The sequence below is a fragment of the Alexandromys fortis genome, unplaced genomic scaffold, assembly GCF_014885135.2.
Source record: "Alexandromys fortis isolate MF-2015 unplaced genomic scaffold, M_Fortis_MF-2015_v1.1 scaffold_55, whole genome shotgun sequence".
Classification (NCBI taxonomy): Eukaryota; Metazoa; Chordata; class Mammalia; order Rodentia; family Cricetidae; genus Alexandromys; species Alexandromys fortis.
This window is the reverse complement of record NW_026067936.1, coordinates 10,801,409-10,820,824: the sequence shown is the minus strand read 5'-3', so window position 1 is coordinate 10,820,824 and position 19,416 is coordinate 10,801,409. Positions and strand designations below refer to the sequence as shown.

Here is a 19,416-nt window from a genome sequence, read left to right as displayed (position 1 = left end):
TCTAGTCCTCTTAAAATAGCATGGAATAAGATTTCCATTATGTAAATATTTATGATTCTGACCATTAGAATCATTTGAAAGGACTTCTCTCATTTCCATGAATTATGGTAGACTTGCGGGTTCACAGCCTGTCCAAGGCCTGGGACTGGCCATACTAGGCTGAGCATAAGCATCTGTGAGCTCCTCTGCAGGTCTTTTCATTCTGAAGCTCAGTTTCCTTATCCAAGGATGACACCGTATGATTTCTAAAGCATATACAAATCTGGCAGTATGCTGGGAAAGCCAGAGGGTTATCTTTATGAAATAATTATAGAATAAATAGTTTTCTGTACTGAGAGTCATATCTGATATTACATTCTAGTCCTTCCTCAGTCATATTTATTATGTTTTCCTTTTGTGAAGCAGGATCTCACTGTGTAGCCTGTGTTGGCTTTGAACTCATGTTTGCTCTACCTCATCTTCTAGAGTGCTAGGTTAAAATGTTAGGATTAGGGCTGGAGAGATGGCTCAGAGGTTAAGTAAGCGCACTGCTCTTCCAGAGGTCCTGAGTTCAATTCCCAGTACCCACATGGTGACTCACAACCATCTTTAATGAGATCTGGGACCTTTTTCAGGCAAACAGGCATATAGGCCGGAGGGAGAACATTGTATATTGAATGAATAAATAAATAAATCTTAATAAATCTTAAAAAAAACCTTCTTTCCCTAAATTAAATTTGAAGTTACTATGCAAAATGAGTTCATCATGGCATCTTCATACTTATGTCTGTACAGTTTGCTCAGAATGTCCTTTTTTAGTTTATTAAGCAAGACTTTTATCAAACTATGAAGGACCATTTTTAATGAGTCTGTATAAAAATCTGATGACCATCAATGGCATACTTTATTTTACTTTATTTTTTGAACTGTCTTTGACATCTGCATTTACTTTGAGTTTGCTTTCAAGGCTCAGTTTGGATTGGCCGCACTCAAGTGTTCGGTGGCCACTGGTGTCCGTCTAGTGGTCGCTGCAGTAGTCAGCACGGTTCTAGGCCCCTGGAGCATGCTTCTGTTGGTGACGATCTGTCAGAAGGTTAAGGAGAGCACAATATACTTAGCATTGCCCTCTTCCTACTCCCCTGCCCCCTAGCTTGGCCTCCCTCCTCCTCTAAGTAGAGACGTGTGTTGTGGTCCATTATTAACAGACGTGTATGGCATGAAAGCTAACTTGTACTTTTTTCGATTTCAGGTTGTTTTTTGAGCCAGTAACAACCCCTTGTGGACATTCATTCTGTAAGAATTGTCTTGAGCGCTGTTTAGACCACACGCCATATTGTCCGCTCTGCAAAGAGAGCTTAAAAGAGGTTTGTATCTGTTTATTGGCCTTAAGTTTGACAGCATGGTTTGGTTTCTGTTCAGCCACAAAAAGTGATTTTCAAAGTGACTCGCATTATACATTCTGTCTGACCAAGTACACACTGCTTATTACCCATTGTACTAACTGGTTTTGTGTGTCCGTTTGGCACAAGCTAGAGTCATCAGAGAGGAAATGCCTCAAATGAAATGATATCCAGCTATAAGGCCTTTTCTCATTTAGTGATCAGTGAGGGAGGCCCCAGCCCATGTTGGGTGGTTCCATCCCTGGACTGCTGGTCCTGGGTTCTATAAGAAAGCAGACTGAGCAAGCCAGAGGGAGCAAGCCAGTAAACAGCTCCTCTTCATGGCTTCTGCATCAGCCTCCAGGATCTTGCCCTGTTTGAGTTCCTGTCCTGACTTCCTTCAGTATGAACAGCAATGTGGAAGTTTAAGCCAAATAAATCCTTACCTCCCCAACTTGGTTTATGGTCACAGCAATGGAAACCCTGACTAGGACACCATGTTGTTTAGGAGGAGAGAAATCCAGAGTTAGGAAGAGACTAAAGGCTAAGCCCGTTCAGCTGCCTGGTCAGGGGAAGGTTCGGTTTTAATGATGACATTATTAGGGGAAATTCTGCTGGTCTGCATCTCACCCAGACTGGGGGCCTGTTCCAGAGCCCTTACCACCTGGAGCAACTGACCTGTAGAGTCTTCTGCGTGTAGAAATGGTCCAGCTCTCCTATCCAGTTAGGTGGCCGGCGGCCACATGTAGCTACTTAACTGGTGGCTCGGGTGGCTGAGGGTTGAGTAGTAGTGGTTAGTTGATTAGTAGCTTCTAATCCCAGCACTTGGGTAGCTGAGGCAGGAGAACCTCACGTTCGAGGCCGGCCTGTACTACACAGTGAGACCGTATCTCATAGAAGCAAGCAGCACTCCCAACAACAAAAGCGATGTAGAGACTTGATCTTTGAAAGCAGACAAAACAAGAATTGTTTTGAGTTTCTGAAATAAGACAAGTGCATTATTTTCTTCATCCACATCTTCCTTTTACTTCTTAGAAATTGGCGTGTATTGTGGGAGATGGCAGGGCCCAGGCTGGCTGCTGCCAATAAAACTCCTAGCAGGGCAGTTTCTACACAGGAGCTTGGTTCCAGTTGTGTCTCCAGTCTTCCGCACTGGAGCAGAGGCCCAGGCAGTTTTCTTGTGTAGCTGCACGAACTGCAGGCCTCCCCTCACTGATTAAATGCAGTCAGAGTCGAGTGTGTCCGTTCATACCAGAGGCTTTGATCTCCGTTAAACTCTTACCTGCTTTATACAGTAGACAAGCATCTGCTGGAGTGTGAAGTAATTCTGTCTTTCAGTATCTAGCGGACAGGCGGTACTGCGTCACACAGCTGTTGGAAGAGTTAATAGTGAAGTATCTTCCGGATGAGCTGTCAGAGAGGAAGAAAATCTATGATGAAGAAACGGCCGAGCTCTCACAGTAAGTGTCTTATTAAATTAGCTGAGATTATGAAAACAGCAAGAGAGCCCTTCCTGAGTGAGCAGGATTCAGCCAGTCTTGCACAGACGTGTATCGTAACCAACTATTGATCAGGGTTCCTGCCTTGAGTAGATGGGATTGAGGAAGTGCAATCAGGAGAGTCCAGGTGTTCTGTGGAAAGTCAGTGCTGCAGCTCTGGAATGAAGCAATGTTGGAGGTCATAGAGTAGGTAGAGGTGAACTAGGTAAGGCAGATGGGAACTAGTTTCCCTCATCCCAGAGCAGGAGGAACATTTGTCCGCATTAGCAGGCATGTTAACAGGGTTCTCACCCTTTCTAATGCTGTGACCCTTTAATACAGTTTCTTGTGTGGTGGTGGCCCCCAATTATACAATTGCTTTTGTTGATATTTCTTAACTGTAACTTTGCTACTGTTATGAATCATAATGTAACTACCCATGTTTTCCAGTGGTCTTAGGCGACCCCTGTAAAGTGGTCATTTGACCCACAGGCTGAGAACCATTGGGCTAGAGACTTGGAATGGGATGGGAATGAAACATGATGGGAAGCCTTAGAGATCAAACCCTCAGTAAAGATAGCAGCAGGCAGAGCATGCAGGTTGGCAGGAGGACGAGGAAACATCCAGAGGCAACTTGGGTGCTCGCAGCTGTCCCCACTGCCATGGACCGACTTGAGCTGGGTATGTTTGCCTGCTCTGATACTGCGCACTCTTTTTTTTCTTGTTCTCTTTCCCTGAATATTTTTGCTGTTTTGATCTTGGATCTTTGAATTTCTTTGCTGGGTTTTTAATTTCTTAACTGTTTCCATCACTTCTCGCGACTGAACACTGAAGAACACTGCTAATTTTGTGTGTTGTTATTCCTGAGGAACTGCTTGCTTCTATTGTTTTCAAAAAACAAGTAGAACATGCTGGATTTCTCAGTCTTAAAACAGAAGGAATTATGCGTGTGCCCTGTATTTTCCCAAGTGTGCCCACAGAAGGCTTCCCAGGCTAGTGGCTCTCAGCACAAAAGCTCCTGGCTCTCTTTTACAGCCCGCCAGTGATTTGTCCTCCCACGAAGCTGATGTTTTATTGTGTAGTTTTATGATAGAAGATATTGAGATGAAAACTCTGCCTCCTTTTGATACTCAGCAAGAAGCCTAGATTAGAGAGCGGAGGTAACACTACAGATCTGGAGAGAGTCAGCAAGTGGAAAGCCGAGAGTGGTGGCCAGAAGCTGGGGACTTCCCTGCTTGCTAGCAGGGCTGTTTTTTAACTGGGCTTTCCTGTTGAGCATCGCGTGTCCTTAGGCTATTAGTGGTCACGTGGCAGCAGTACTAAAGGGAGTGGAAGAAAGCAAAGCTGTAGCTGTGGAATGCGCCCTCCATGACCTTACCAGAGCAGACACTTACTCCAGCAGACACGGGACCATGCTGGCTGCATTATCCCTCCCTCCTCTCCACAGTGCTGGCACACTGCAGCCCTGGGCCTCCTAGTGGGCAGCCTGGCCCTCCATCTTTGGCCACCCCATGCTTTGCCCATACTCTCCTCCTCCAGCTGCCAGCTTCCAGCCACTCCCCACAGTGCTGCTGTGAATATCCCTTTCTGCACCTAAAGGGTTTCTAAAAGGACAATTCTTGATCCAAAGAAAAATGAACATTTCCTACCTTAAAATCCCGTGGGGTTTCTGCTGTGCAGGTGATAGGATACGCATCTCTTCTTCCGCTCCCCACAAGGCCAGGCTTTCTCATCCTTGCCACCTGGGCATTGCCCTTTGCCCTCTCACTGTTCACAGTCTGGGAGAAGAAAGGTGACGTCATCTAAGTTACCTGAGAGAGCATTATTTTATCTAGTTATCTCTGTTGATAGCTTGAAAACACCATGCTTAAGAATTTTTGTCCATTTTAGGAGCCCATTTTCTTCTCAGTGTTCTGTGATAAGAGCTGTAACTCTGTCCTGTGCTGGAAGTATTTTTAAACAAGTTCTTAATGTACAATGTTAGTTATGATAAACTTCCTTTTGATTCTTAAAATAGTTCTATATGATCCCCACTGTTTTAGCATTGAGGCTTATGAATAAGAGGAACAGAGAGGCAGCAGTGTGAACTTGAGGAAGGGGAGCTGCCTCCTGTTCTAGCCAGGATTGGAGAGCACACACATGCTTAAAATAGATCTTGCTGTTGTTTTGCATCCATTTTTTTACTGTTGTAAGCCTGATATATTTTTGCCATTTGATTTGGCCTATAGCAATGAAACTTCTTTTCTTTCAGCTTGACCAAGAATGTCCCAATCTTTGTTTGCACTATGGCCTATCCCACTGTGCCTTGCCCTCTCCACGTATTTGAGCCCAGATACAGGCTCATGATTCGAAGAAGTATACAGACTGGAACCAAGCAGTTCGGGATGTGTGTCAGTGATACACAAAACAGGTAGGCAGACTCTTTGTGACCTTTGACGTCTTTGTTTACACTGGATCTTTGTTTGTGTCTGGATGAGGCTTCACACACATTTGCTCAAACACTGGTTTTCTTTTAGTTTTGCAGATTACGGTTGTATGTTACAAATTCGAAATGTGCATTTCTTACCTGATGGAAGGTCTGTGGTCGACACGGTTGGAGGAAAGCGGTTCCGAGTCTTAAAGAGAGGAATGAAAGATGGATACTGCACCGCAGACATTGAGTATCTGGAAGATGTTAAGGTATTGAAAATGTTCTTTCTCGGGTGTGTTCTGGGCTCCCGCATCCTAGGGCTCGGTACCCACATGGAGGGGAGGTTTTCTGGGCACGGAACCAGTTCTAGTCATCATTGCTGCTTTTAAGGATTAGCTCCAGTTGCCTTCCCTTACCTCGATCTCGAGTCATCTGCTCATTCAGGAGAACATGGGGATGAGAATCCGCAGCCTCCTCATGTCCCAGGCATCCCAGGCAGTACTGTGTTCACAGGAACCGCTTAACAGTAGCAACTGACTAAATTGCACTTCTAGGTCATCGAAGTTTTAAGTTTGTCTTTACCTTATTTGATTCATTAATAATTACAATTATTATCATTCATAGATTAAAATTTAATGTGAAAGTAAACACAAAATTCTTTCATGGTTGCACTGTGTGTTGGGATTTTTCCTATGTCAAAAACAATCTTAATTATAAAAGTAAATACAACTGGATGCTACTTTAAAATGGTAGGATGTCCTAGATAAGACATTGCCAGTGTATATGTGCTGCTGATAGCTTTCCTAAGGAAGATTGTAGTGACCAACATCTTTCTACCGGGTCGATATGGCCTCTCAATGTTGTCAGGACCTAGTTTACCAAACTGGAATTGTATCAAGTTGAAGCGGTTTCTATGGGAAAGGCAGGATAAAACATAGGTCTTACATTGTCACTACTCACTGATCTGTTTCGGCCTTCATTTCAGTCGACATTTCTTGACTGTTGGACTTAGGCACCCTCACAGAGAGTCCATGGAGTTCTCACAGTTAGCAGCCAGAGAGAGGAAGTAAGAGCGTTTTGTTTGCCAGGGATCTAGGATGTGTAACAAAAGTGATTGACAGCTGACTGACTCCAAGTGCTGTGTCTTGTCCTTGCACCATGCTGACGGCCTCTGTGGTGATAGTCTTGACTTGCCTGGTGTTGCCCGTTCTCTCTCAGAACGATGTCATGCGGGAGGAGGCAGAGGCAGGCAGGTCTCTGAGTCTGAGGCCAGCCTGGTCTACAGCGTGAGCTTCAGGACAGATGGGGCTATGTAGACCCTGTCTCAAACAAACAAAAATAGATGTTATGGGGGATACTTTGCACTGTCAGGGAAGAATATTGAATGCATTGAAAATTGATTGATGGAATTGTTTGTAAAAGACTGTGTTCTTTGTAAAACTTTTGAGCCTACTTTAATTTTAGGCCAATTTGTATAATGATATGTCACATTTTATGAAAAAGTCCCTTGCGTGTATAACTGAATATATATGGCTGAAAGCTCCTATGTAGGAGACTATTGCATTGGAAGTGTGTTTAGAAACTGCTGCCATGTTTTGGAGACAGGGCTCGTCTTTGGCCAAAACAATGTCTAGGGATTCTTTTTACCCTTTCATATATTTTGGCTTTTTGCTTTTGTTTTTGTCTGTTCTGTTCTGGAAGATCTCAATTTTATTGTTTACCTTTTCTTTTTGTGGTAGTAATTCTGTTTTCTGTAATGTCTAATGAAATTTTAAGCTCCATTTAATTGTAGCAATGTCCTTAACCTTAAACTTGCTTTTGAAATTTCTGTTTGCCTCTTGGCTGGTTTTGTTTTTCTCTCAGACATAAAGCTTTCTACCATTTTAACATTTTTAAGCACAGCTCATGGATATATCGTGTCATGCAAATCATGACTGATTTTAATGCTGAGTTTCAAGTTTTAGTTTCTTCGGAAGTCAAATGAGTGGCCTTTTATGTCTTATGTCTTTTGTATTTCAAAACCTCCCTGAGTCCCTTGGTTGTCTTGTGTTTGTCATCCTTTGAGACATGAAAGTCTGAGTCATTCTGCTTTTTAGAAAATATTACATTCATTCATTCATTCATTCGGTGTGGGGACAGGGGCACTCATGTGCCATGGTGCTTGTGTGAGGTTTAGAGGATGACTTTTAGAAGTCCGTTTTCCTTTTCACCGTGTGGGTCCCCAGCCAGGTTGTCAGTTTCTGCAGCATGCCCCTTTACCCAGCAAACTATCTTGCAGGCACTTGCTTGCTGTTTGTTCAGATGAATTAATGTGCCATAACAGAGCCCATCCAGGCACACAGCCAGTGGGACAGGAGCGCGGTAGAGCCTATAAAAATGCATGAGTTCCTTGACCTGTGTTCTGTGTGTCTCCTGGCTGGAAGAAGCCTTTCATCTCACAGTCACCATCTGGGCTCCAAAGGTTCACAGAGGAGTTCATGGAGGGGCTACAGCTTTTATGGTGGAAGCTGAAAATTGTATACTCTGTTCTCTGCCTTTTGGTTTGCCAATTTTGGGGCAAGTATTTTTGCTGCTTTTTGTTTCTGTGTTTTGACCCAGTTCTCTCAAAAGAAGTGTTTATGGCTGCCCTTTTAATACTGCTTTCTTCCATGTGGTTTGTACCCTAGGCAACCCATTTTTCTTCTTATTGAAGTAACTGTTTTATTCCAAATCTGTGCACCCCTTCAAACCAGAGCTCATTGTCCACCATACTTGGTTCTTCTCAGGCTGTCGGTCAGGCTGCTGCCTGCTCTCAGTGGAGATCAGACCATGCTCTTCCCGGTGACTCCCAAGAGGACTCTGTAGGGCGGAAACACCAGCTGTTATTGCATGAGGCTGTCATGCTGACAGTCCAGCGCTGGTGTGGACATTCCTCCGTTCAGCGGTGCTTTTTTGTGTTCTGTGTGGTTGATGATAAGGGCTGGAAACTGGACCCAGAGATCTTACCAGCCATTCTTTCTAGATTGAGAACGGAGATGAAATCCAGAGTCTGAGAGAGCTTCATGACTTGGTGTACTCGCAAGCCTGTAGCTGGTTTCAGAATTTAAGAGACAGATTTCGAAGCCAAATCCTTCAACACTTTGGATCAATGCCTGAGAGGGAGGAAAACCTCCAGGTAAGATGTTGCTACCGACGGTCTCACTTTTTCATAAACCCAATAACTTTACACGTTTCCTTGTTATTTTCTTTGATCCCATCTTTCAAATTACAAGTACATTCTCTAGAGCACTGATACCTACTGGCCACAAGGAAAGAGGGTCTCAGGGGGAGGAAGGGCTTGTGTAAGGATTTCCAGAGGGGTGAGGGCTTTCAGATGGAACACTGGCCACCATTAAACTGTGGCTGTGAGGCCACTGTACTTCCAAGCCATCAACTGCCACCTTGACCTTTGAGAAATGTATGGTTTTCCATCTTTTAGAAACTGCTCACCTCTCCTTTTATCCCTATGTCCTATGCACCGCTTCAAGTCCCTCTTGTCTGTCTGTGTTTGACATTTCTGTTACCATAACTATCGTTCTTAGGGTCCACTCAAGTACTGGGGTTGATGTAAAGCTGAACCTAACTAGTAATGTGATTCAGGTACCCTCCATGCACGGAGCTCTGTAGGAGCAATTGCAGACACCATGAGGAGTTCCCTGCCTTGGGGAATCCAAGACCCACGAGGAACCAAGGTTAGGCACAGCATTTTGAATTGAATCAGCATATTATGGTTAGAAGATAATATTGCCATAGTAGAATAGATGTATAAACATCCAAAGATCAAGCAATCATAGATCCCCTTGTGAGGCACCATCTCTCCTTCCATCCTTCAAAGGTTAGTCTGAGCCTGTCAAATACCAGTGATTCTCTCTTCCTCTGAGGACAGGACCCATGCTGTGTTTAGTGTTATGCCATGGCTTTGCCCATTTTGGTGTTGAATCTGGCCAAACAGTATAGAAATGGCTTTCATAAGACAAAGTAGAAAGTACATTTAAACTCTTTAGAAGGTATTTCCCCATTGCCCTCACTTCTGCCACTGGTTTCCATTAATGATACCTTAGGAGTCAGGGAAACAAGGCCGCCACTGAGTGGAGTCCAGGAACGAGAGCGCTGTATGATGGACAGTTAATACAGCCACTGGAGGAGAGGTCAGTGGGAACCACTCCAGAGGTCAAACAGCATGCCACAATGATGCATCTGGAATGGCAGAACACCGGGCTTCACACAAACTTGTGAGGAAAGTGCTACAGTTTGAGGACCCCAGGGAGTGCCCATTTGTCCGTCAGCATCAGTCAAGTGGGTGGTTTCCTAGAATCCTCTGGAATGCCGCCCCTACACACACACTTTGGAAGTGTTTCTAGAGAATAATGACCTCTCTTTCCAGTTTTGGCATGTGCTAAGAGTGCCATTGGCCTGGCTGAGTCTAACCTGGAGATGTGGAGGATAGGGTTCTGGGAAATGTTGTCTGGGACACAGAAGGACATAGACATAGAGCAGCCAATGATGGAGCCATCCTGTCTGCACTGTCACGGCTCCTTTGTTGTTCTGAAAGTTGGTGTCTCGTGCTTTGTGAACACCAGCACAGTGAGCAATAGGCAGGCTCTCAAATCCTCTTGCTCCTGAAATGTACAGGAACTGCCTTGCCAGAGACATGTTAATCTTTCAAATTGGGAAGCCAAGTTTTTTTCTTCTTTTTCAGGATTCTAATTTTTGAATAAAAATTTCAAGTATCAATTAACTTCCTGCAGTGCTTTAAATACCAAGGTTTGGCCCCGTGAGGCACTTGGCAGGACTGGGGACATTTGACTGTTGGATGGAGAGCTGCTGTTGATGTCTATAGTAGGTGGAAGTCACAGGCACCTGCCAAAGGGCTGCAGTCAGGACTGGAGTAAAATCCTAACTCCGTAGCATGGGAGCTGAGAGACCATGGGTGATTGATTACATCACAGTTCCCAGCTTCAGTTCCTCAGTGTCTGTGGGCTTCATAATCCCCTGCTTTATATGATGAAGAGACTTGGTAGCACCTAGCATGGTTACTTTGTAGTGTTTACTATTATATTTTCTTAACACTCTGAACTATTTTTGGTTTTAGGCGACCCCCAATGGGCCTGCGTGGTGTTGGTGGCTGCTGGCAGTCCTTCCTGTAGACCCTCGGTATCAGCTCTCCGTACTGTCAATGAAGTCTCTGGAAGAGCGGCTAACAAAGATACAGCATATCCTGACTTACTTCTCTAGAGACCAATCTAAGTAACGAACTGCTTGGATCTTCCTTAGCTTGCCCTTAGCCCCAAGGCTGAGAGCGGTTGGGTCTCATTTTAACGTCACCCTAATCTGGCTCCGTCGATGGCCAGATTGTCCGCTGCCTTTGCACACCCAGTGCTGGTGTAGAAATTAAGGAAACTCTTTTTTTTCTCCAACCTCCTGAATCTCGTGGATCTGCAAATGAATACCTTCCACTGGGTCCTAGACCACTAAGAACTTGCACAGAAAACACACACTAAATGTGTGTTAAACCTCTACGTTGTGATGAAGTTGCACTATGTACCCTACTCTAATTGAACTAAGTACTCTGTGTGGATGCTGCGTGCCTGTGTGCGTGTGCCTGTGTGAATGCAAGTGTGTGTGCATATGTGTGTTTGTATGGGTAGTGTGTGTGCTTTTACTCTGGCTTTAAATTTTAAAAGACAAAAAAAAAGCCATAGAGAGTGAACTTGCTGAGGGTCCTCTATTGCCCACGTTTACAGCGGTAGTCCTAGGCGTTTTCGCAGATCGAATTTGCCTCAGATTTCTTTGTCCTGATGCTTCTATTTGCACAAGTATATCAACAATGGTACAGAGTATCATTCTTTGTTGTTGGAAAACCTGCTCTTGCTGAACTGTCTTGGCCATTGACTCAGACACAGTTTCCTATTTATGTAAATCCTTGTATCCCCGCGGCCGCGGCCGGCAGGCAGGGATGCTGTCTAGAGCCAGTCTCCAGGAACAGCTGCAGACCTGACATGGTACTGTGCATCCATTCATAAAACACTTAAAACTGTGAAAATATGGTTTACATTACAATGTACATAAAGGTAGATGGAGAACTCGGTTCACCCAGTTAGCTTGTACATTCTAGGGGGCTTTTCACATTAACTGCCCGCCTCTGTCATTTAGAGTTTGACGTGATAACTTGTATTTAAGGAATTAGATAGCGTATAAATCCGTCGAGGATCTGGGGGAGGAGGAGCTTAACGTAGAACTAAGCTTGTAAGGTTTGTTTTGTTTTTCCTCTGGTCTCGGTGCCAATGTTAGTTATGCCTTATTCATATCCCAGTTAGAGTACCGTGCTGTGACATGGTTATATCCATGCTGCCCTACCTACCCTTTGGTAGTTATTTGTTGCAGATTTGTGACTGTCTCTATTATCTTTCTTTTATGTAAGTAATTTGTACAAGTTTCTTAAAATTTTTGCTTTTGCTTATTTAATTTTGAATAAAAGCTAAATTCATAATACTTTTTCCCTTAAATTGTAAAGTAATGTAAAAAATCAATACAGGGACCAAGATATATATATATGAACATACATGTTTGGTTTCCTGTTTTGTGGCATGAGGCTTAAGTTGTAGGTTTTTTTGGTTGGGGTGGGGGTAGTGTTGTTTGAGACAGGGTGTCTCTACATAGCTCTGGCTGTCTTGGAGCTCACTGTGTAGACCACATTGGCCTAGCACTCACAAAGATCCAATTGCCTCAGTCTACTGAGTGTTGGGATTAAAGGCGTCTGCCACCGCCTCCAGCAAGTTGTGGTTTTAAAACACTTTATAAACAAAGAATGTGATGTCTTGAGGGTTCAGGTCCAACAGCCTTTGTCTATTGTTTTTTAACCTTAAAAAAAAAAGTCCCTATAGGATAAAGATAATTCTTTTTAAATACGCAAAAAAAAAATGTCACTAATGAATTTAAAATTTTAAAGATAAAATTCTGTCTACATTCTTGCCCATCAAGACTCCTTGTACATGCTTGGTCATTGTTGTCCCCACGTCCTTAAGATTCCCCCCACCCCCCATACTGCTTTGGTTTTGTTTACAGATAAGATTTCACCGTGGCCCAGGCAGATGTCAGATCTGCCACTCTCCTGGCCCAGACTCCAGCTGCTGGAATTACAGGTTCACATCCCCATGCCTGTAAACCACACCTTCGGGGTTGGCTGCACCTGTGCAGGAAAGACTCAGAAGACCCCACTCAGACCCACAGTTAATCTGGGCACAAACATCCCCAGAATCTGTTGGCACAGGTCTATAACTCAGCTGCTCTGGAGGCTGAAGCAGGAAGATTTTGAGTTTAGGCCAGTGTGGGCAACTTAGTCTCTGTTTGAAAATTAGCATGAGCCAGGCCCTGGCTTTGATCCCTGGCACCATTAACAAAGAAGAACGTTCACAGAAAGCAGCCAATGAATGGATAATAAATTACCCAGTGCTCCCTTATTAATAGTTATTTTATCATTACTAGTACTTTATCAATAGTTTTGGATTGTTAAACTTTCTTGTAATTAAAAATACTGCTAAGTGCCTACTAAAATGGGAATGTGTGTAAATGGTTTACCTCTATGTTTCTCAAAACACCAGACAGTGAAAGTAGTCCCCTGGTGTTAAATCCACATGTTTAATGTGTACACGTGTGCTACACACGAAGGTGGGCTTTGAATGGTTTCTATATGTGTATGCATACATACACCAATGGAAGTGTGTGGGCCTTGTCTATTATTCTGGTTTTGTGGCAGATGCTCTATGGCAGTCTATAGACTTTTTTAAGTCTAACTTTGTTTTCTTTTTCTCATCATATATTCTATATATCTTATCAAAAAGGAAAGCAAAGAAACAAATTTGTCTGCCTTATCACTTTAGGTGCTTATGTAACATCATAGGTATAATATTTTTAGCTAAAGTGTCTAGGTTGCTGCTTTTTACGCCTGCCTGCGGTTTAATTCTTCTGGGTCTGACTCAGATGCTTCAGGCCAGGGGACTGTGAATGCCACAGCATTTTCCTTGTATTTTGCTCCCGAGACTTGTGGGAGTAACGAGGATTTGTTCACAAACCCCACTGGGGGCTCTCCAACTGCTCCAGCAGTTCAGACAGATTTAGGGGGTCAAAGACTGACCTCCGAACAGAGCTGAAATAAGTGCTTACACACTGATTGTGGGGACAGTCATCTGCAATCTCATCACTCAAGATCACAAGTTCAAGGATGACCTGGGCTACATAGGAGACTCTATTTTAGAAGGGAAGGAAAAAAGGTTCCAGTTGAGGAAGGAGATTATGGATGAACAAATCTCTGCCTTCTCCCCAGATTTCAATAATAATGTAAAGGAAAGCAATGAAGATGGCATACGATATCAGAGCCTCGAGAACTGGCATGTGCTTTTGAGAATATCTAGGTCTAAGAGAAAGCTGGCGTGTTTGGCCAGAGGAAATCATGGCTTTGAAGAAGTGGAGAACTAACTGTAGGCCAAGTGCACATAGCTCAGCCCCCCTCCCACACACACATTCTCAGAGATGATCTTGGCAAACATACTTAGGGAATGTTGGTGTGAATTTGAACTTGTCCCCCACCCCGGCTGTGCTGTAGACAGAAACAGCAGTTGGGCCGGAGAAGATTCTCCATACCTTGCATAGCTACTGATCTCCTGTGGAATCAAGAACCGTGACGCAGAGATAAGTTACTAGACTACCTCACATTGGGCAGTATGTTCCCAAATGTCCCATGGTCAGCATAGCTGGACTACCTCCACGGGACCAGCAACCCCAGATGGCTTATCTCCAGCAACAATGATGAGGGAGGGACAGGCAAATCCTCGACGTTTAAAGATAACGAAGACAGCAGTGTGCTGCCGTCAGGGGATGTCACAATCCTCCCAAATATGAGAGAACCAAGAAAGTTCCTCAATCTCCGCCACCATTAGGGACTTCAGTAACACTCAACCAGTGAATTAATCAAAGTGAAGTCTGTCGCTGAGCCAAATAGAAGCCCGAGTGCAGATAATGAATCCAGTGGAGGATGGGGCAAAAGCCTTTCCCATCATAGATGTAGAGTTCAAGAGAATGAGAATAGGAGTGTGAAGGACAACTGAGACGAATCATCATTAGAGGAAATTTAATGCCTGGCTGGCTAGGAGAAATTTCTTACTAGCAGAAGGAGAGAAGTAACTTTCCATGAGCCTTGTTGAGCAACATTCTTAGGGACCAGATCCAGCCACATAATCAACTGAAGACAACAGCGATAGCGATACGTCATCTAGCATTGACCAGTGATGAAGGACACAAATTTAAGAACGTGAGTTTTCTGCATAAGCCAATGTTACTATGACAGTCTTAAAAAAAATTGTTAGGGTTGGTAAGACAGCTCAGCAACGGCACTAGCCACCAAGTCTGCTGACCTGACTTCAATCCCCAGAACCCATGTGGCAGGGAGAGAGACTGGCTGCCACAAGGTATCCTCTGACTGCCACGTACATGCTTTGGCACACGCACACTCATACACAAACACACACACAATTATAAATCAGTAAACATTTAAAAACTGTGTTTCATCGCAGCAATAGTAACCCTAAGACGTGGGCATCACAACTGCCCTCAGAAAAATCCTGTAAGGAAGGTGTTCGAATACAAGCGAGGAGCCGGAGTGTTGAGTATAGTGATTATCTAACTGCCTGAGGATTGTAGGGCTGCCACGTGGTCACGGAAGCTTTGAGTCCAGGCAGCCTTGATCTGCCTTGCTGCCACATCAAGTAATCAGATCGGAATGAGTGTTCCAAAGTGATTGGTGGCATAGGCTTTACATGTGAAGGGTGCATTCTGCAGTTATGGAATTAGGATATGTTTGGGAAAGGCTCGAGAGAGATGCGGCCCTGTATTTTGGGAAGCAGGGTAAATTGATACGCTCTTTAGACAGCGATAGTTCATAATGTATCAAGATCATTAAAATGTCCATACTTTGGAGCCAATAGAGTTTGGGTGGGGTTGGAGTAATTTAAAGGTAAATAAGCCACATGCATGATAGGTGGAATATTTTTCAATGGCTCTAGAACAGCAAAGACAGAAATAATCAACAATTTAAACAGCAAAGAGAAACTTAAGTATTCAGTCGGGACTAATGAACAAAAATGTGTGACTCAATTTTGTTATTATACCATGGTTACCCTGCAGCACCTAACACAGAGATTAGAAGCTGGGATGCAAACCAAAATGTAAGGATGTATTCTTGTGTAATTTGGCTTCTCTGTGGGAAACCTAGCCCTATGAAGGTAACTGGGAGCTAAGATCGAGACTCGTGTCTGAGTGTGCATTGTGGTCACTGGTAAGTTCACTGTCTTTGAGGTACGTCAGAACTAGATGGCTAAGAACTGAATGCCCATATGCCCGTAACAGTGACTTTGGTGTTATGGCTCAGTAATAGGATATATGAAGAGAAGTCAGTCTGAAGACATTATAACAATGAGGATGCTGAACTGTGCAGAGCAGGACATTCTTACAGTTAAAATGTAGACAATGGACAGAATATTAAAAATGAAATGAACTGACTTTTTAGTATGGCATTTTTACGACCTAATTGTCCTCAGACCTATAGACTTTTCATAAGATTATAAAGATTTTTGTAACCCTAGCTGTCTTGGAACTCACTCCGTAGGCAAGGCTGGCCTTGAACTCAAGAGATTTACCTGCCTCTACCTTCCAAGTGCTTGGATTAGAGGTGTGTACCACCACTGCCTGGTGAAATGCTGTAGCTCTTAAGTGGCTGTATGTCAGAGGATGTCACTTCCTGTGACAGGAAAGGTAGTGAGAATCAGGTTCCACTCCCAGATTCCCCCTTTTCAAAATTAAGAGTTGACGACAAACACAATGTAAATCTCCAAAAGGACCAGCAGTATCTGAAACAAGAGGCAACCTTGGCTGCTGTAGGCAAGGCTGCCAGATGGCGCTCTGGAGATGGTTCCTTTGAACATTAAACAGCTGTGTACTACAGGGCGGGAATACAGAGGAAGCGGACACGGAAAAAGTAGCACACATAATCTGGGATTTAAGAGGGGGAATCTTGGCTTTGGTCTGCAGCACTTTACTCTTGGGAATCACAGGTAAATGACAGCAGGACAGAAGAGCATGCTGGGAAGGTTTCAATAGTTACTGTGCAGCCAACACCCTCAGCTTTGGTTTTCAAGACATCCAAGACACTGGCGCTGCTCTGGGCTTAGCCTGCAGCAGTTACTAAAGTCCCCGCAGATGAGGGAGCTCTGTCTAGAGTTGGATAAGAAGTGGAGAGATTTGAGTTGCAATTTGAGTTTTGCTTTTTGTTTACATGTCTCAGAAGCAACTCTTGCTGTTTTAGGAATCTGTAGTCAGGATGCAAAGTAGTGATCTTTCACACTGCCATCTTAGAGCATCGTGTTGAGATGATGATTTTGTCCACATGAGAGGCTATATGTAGGATAGGCCCTGTTTGTGTGAAGATCTATAACCAAATTTTCCATACTGTGCGTAGGTGACAGGGTAGTTAATTGAAATGTTCGTATCCCTCACTACTGAGTTGCTGTATGCCCGTAATTTATATAGCCACTAATAAGCTTTCTGAAAGTAGATATCTCAGTTTTACATTTCTGGCCTCTGGAAGTAGCCTGGCATGATACAGGGAGACCGTAATGGTAGCTGTTCTGTTTCTTGTTAAAAACTGAGCCAGGTGGTCATGGAACACGACTTTAATCCCAGCACTAGGGCAGAGGCAGGTGGGTCTCTGAGTTCAAGGCTAGCCTGGTCTACAGAATGAGTTCCAGAACAGCTACACAGAGAAGTCCTGTCTCAAAAAACAACAACATTATCACCACCATCATCACCACCACCACCATCTAAGCAAGTGAAAGATTTTGAGGAAGGTTTGAAATGATGAGAGAAACAAAGCCTATGCACTCGTGATGAATAAAACATTTCCGAGATCTGGGATCTTAGGGAGAAAACGGGACCCCTTTGTGTCCCACAGGAGAATATCTTAATTAACAAGGCATTAGTGAGTGGTGGCTGGGAGTCTAACTAAGTAGATGGAGACCATAGGTTGCAGTATCCATTTTGTTTCCTGTGCTTCACACCCCAAGGACAGTGTAGAAGCAGAGTCAGTGTTTGATGTTTTGTTAAGATAAAACGACAGGAATGTTTGATTCACACTTGAGTTTGGGTCCCTAGGCTCAGATCCTCTGTAGTTATGTTCAGGCACCAAGGGAAGGGGAACAAAGGAGCTGGGTTGGAGTGGTAGGGGGTGGGGTGGTGGGCACCTCAAGAGAGTATTAGGCAGTAGGAACCAGGAGGTCTCCTGGCTGGCGGAGCAACAGAGGATCAACGGGATCAAGGATTCTAGCATAAGCTGAGATCTCAAACCTGGGAGAGAAAAACAAAACAGTGCTGGCTTGCAGAAGATAGCGGAGATGAGATTCTAGCAATTTTCTAGCCTAAAAGATTGTTTTTCAAAGCTAAAAATATTTTTGTGATAGATAAGATACACCCTGGAACTTGTCATCACGTGGAAGAGGCAGGAGGTCAGGAGGGAAGGTTGCTTGGGAGATTTTGCTTATTTCCTCCTCAGGGAACCAGAGATAATGAGGGACGCTAGGACACAAATCCCTCCCAGAGGCCTTAGGGATCCACCACTCTGTACCTTCCCTTGTGATTAGACAAGGGAGTTGCCTGGTTTCTGTCCTAAAAATAAACACAAATAACTGAGAAAAAAATCAAGGTCTCCTATGCTTCTCATGCTGATAGTTCTTTGTGCTCTCAGGAATCCACTCAGGGTTCTATGGGTGCTAAGGAGGAAGCTGGAATCATGTGCTTTCTTGCCCATAATCCTCTCCCCCATCATTGGCTATGCATGGCTGCTTAGGCATTCGCACTTCCCAAATTCTGTCCTGGGACCTCAGAGAAGAAAGCAAAGGTGGAAATCGGGAATTCAAAGTGTTAACATCCTACAGTCGGGGAAGAGGATGTTTGCAAAAATTCTTCCCGCTTACACAGTTGTTCCGATAACTCTCATATCTGTGACCCCACTGAATTGAATGACAGGGTCTTTCAAGTCTCCCAGCCTCATGAAGATGGGGGTACAACTTTATCTTCTGGAAGGCCCAGTTGAGTGCTCCACAAATTGTATCTACTAAAAACATGTGGGGTCAAGTCCTCAGACATAAAGACTCTCCTGGATTGAAGATATCCCCATTGGCCTAGAAAGTTTGAAGCTTTTCTGTTTCCCGATGGCTTAATTACATTTGTTATTGTTGTAATAAAACACCTGAAGGGCAAACCCTGTGTTCTTTAATAATACTTTATCTGGGATGAAAATCTATTTCATGAGTAGACACATTATCAAAATCTACAATGTACATCTAGAATTCTGATCACTTCTAAGTTATCACTACTTACACTTACATGTGTACACTCAAGCCGGAAGAAACGCAACCCAGAAGGAAATATTCCTTCTTTTAGAGCTTCGTTGCCAAGGAGATAAACATTTATAATATGTAAATAAAATATACACACTTCCTGTTTCAAAGAAATGTATCATGGGACTGGAGAGATGGCTCAGTGGTTAGGAACATTATTAGCAACTCTTCCAGAGGTCCTGAGTTCAATTCCCAGCACCGACATGGCGGCTCACAGCCATCTGTAATGGTATCCAATGCCCTCTTCTGACATGCAGGTGTACAAGCAGATAGAACACCATATACATAAAATAAATTTTTTTAATGCCAAAAATAATAGACTTTCAAGTATTAGACATATGCCCGTAACATTCTTGAAGGAGAGTGGAGTTGAAATTTATTCTGCTAGGTACATGGAAGTGATTCTATGTCATTTTATTCTAAACTGTGTCTAAAATATTCTGAAAAGTGTCTTTTGTCATTTAAATTTATAATAAAAAATGTATACTCAACCCAAAAGTAGACAGGGAAGAGCATGGTCTTGGTTTTGCTTTAGAGATGTCGCAAGCAAATGTGTTGGCACGAGAGACTGCCTATTTCAACTGTTCCCTCGGCCCTGAGTTATTCGGGAAGCCCCTCCCCACATCCTCTGTCCTCTCCTTTCTTAGGATGATCTTTCCTCTCTCCTTGTTCCTCTCTTCTCCATCGTCCTAGTCCAGGGCAGGAGG

The 19,416-nt window shown here is 43.7% G+C and overlaps 1 protein-coding gene across 3 annotated transcripts in view; it reads left to right on the top strand.

Annotated features, from left to right (window-relative positions):
* The window catches only part of Lonrf1 (LON peptidase N-terminal domain and ring finger 1), a 32,176-nt gene extending 20,420 nt beyond the window's left edge, over positions 1–11,756 (top strand). For 2 of the 3 annotated variants that reach the window (XM_050146744.1, XM_050146743.1), the window contains exons 7-12: positions 1,229–1,343; positions 2,697–2,818; positions 5,088–5,246; positions 5,353–5,515; positions 8,248–8,400; positions 10,357–11,756. In XM_050146744.1, the coding sequence (XP_050002701.1) occupies positions 1,229–1,343; positions 2,697–2,818; positions 5,088–5,246; positions 5,353–5,515; positions 8,248–8,400; positions 10,357–10,515 (871 nt within the window). In that variant the 3' untranslated portion in view covers positions 10,516–11,756. Of the gene's footprint in view, positions 1–1,228; positions 1,344–2,696; positions 2,819–5,087; positions 5,247–5,352; positions 5,516–8,247; positions 8,401–8,864; positions 8,957–10,356 lie in introns of all 3 variants that reach the window. The other variant, XR_007592589.1, reaches the window with a different exon arrangement.
* The last annotated feature ends 7,660 nt before the right edge of the window (positions 11,757–19,416 follow it).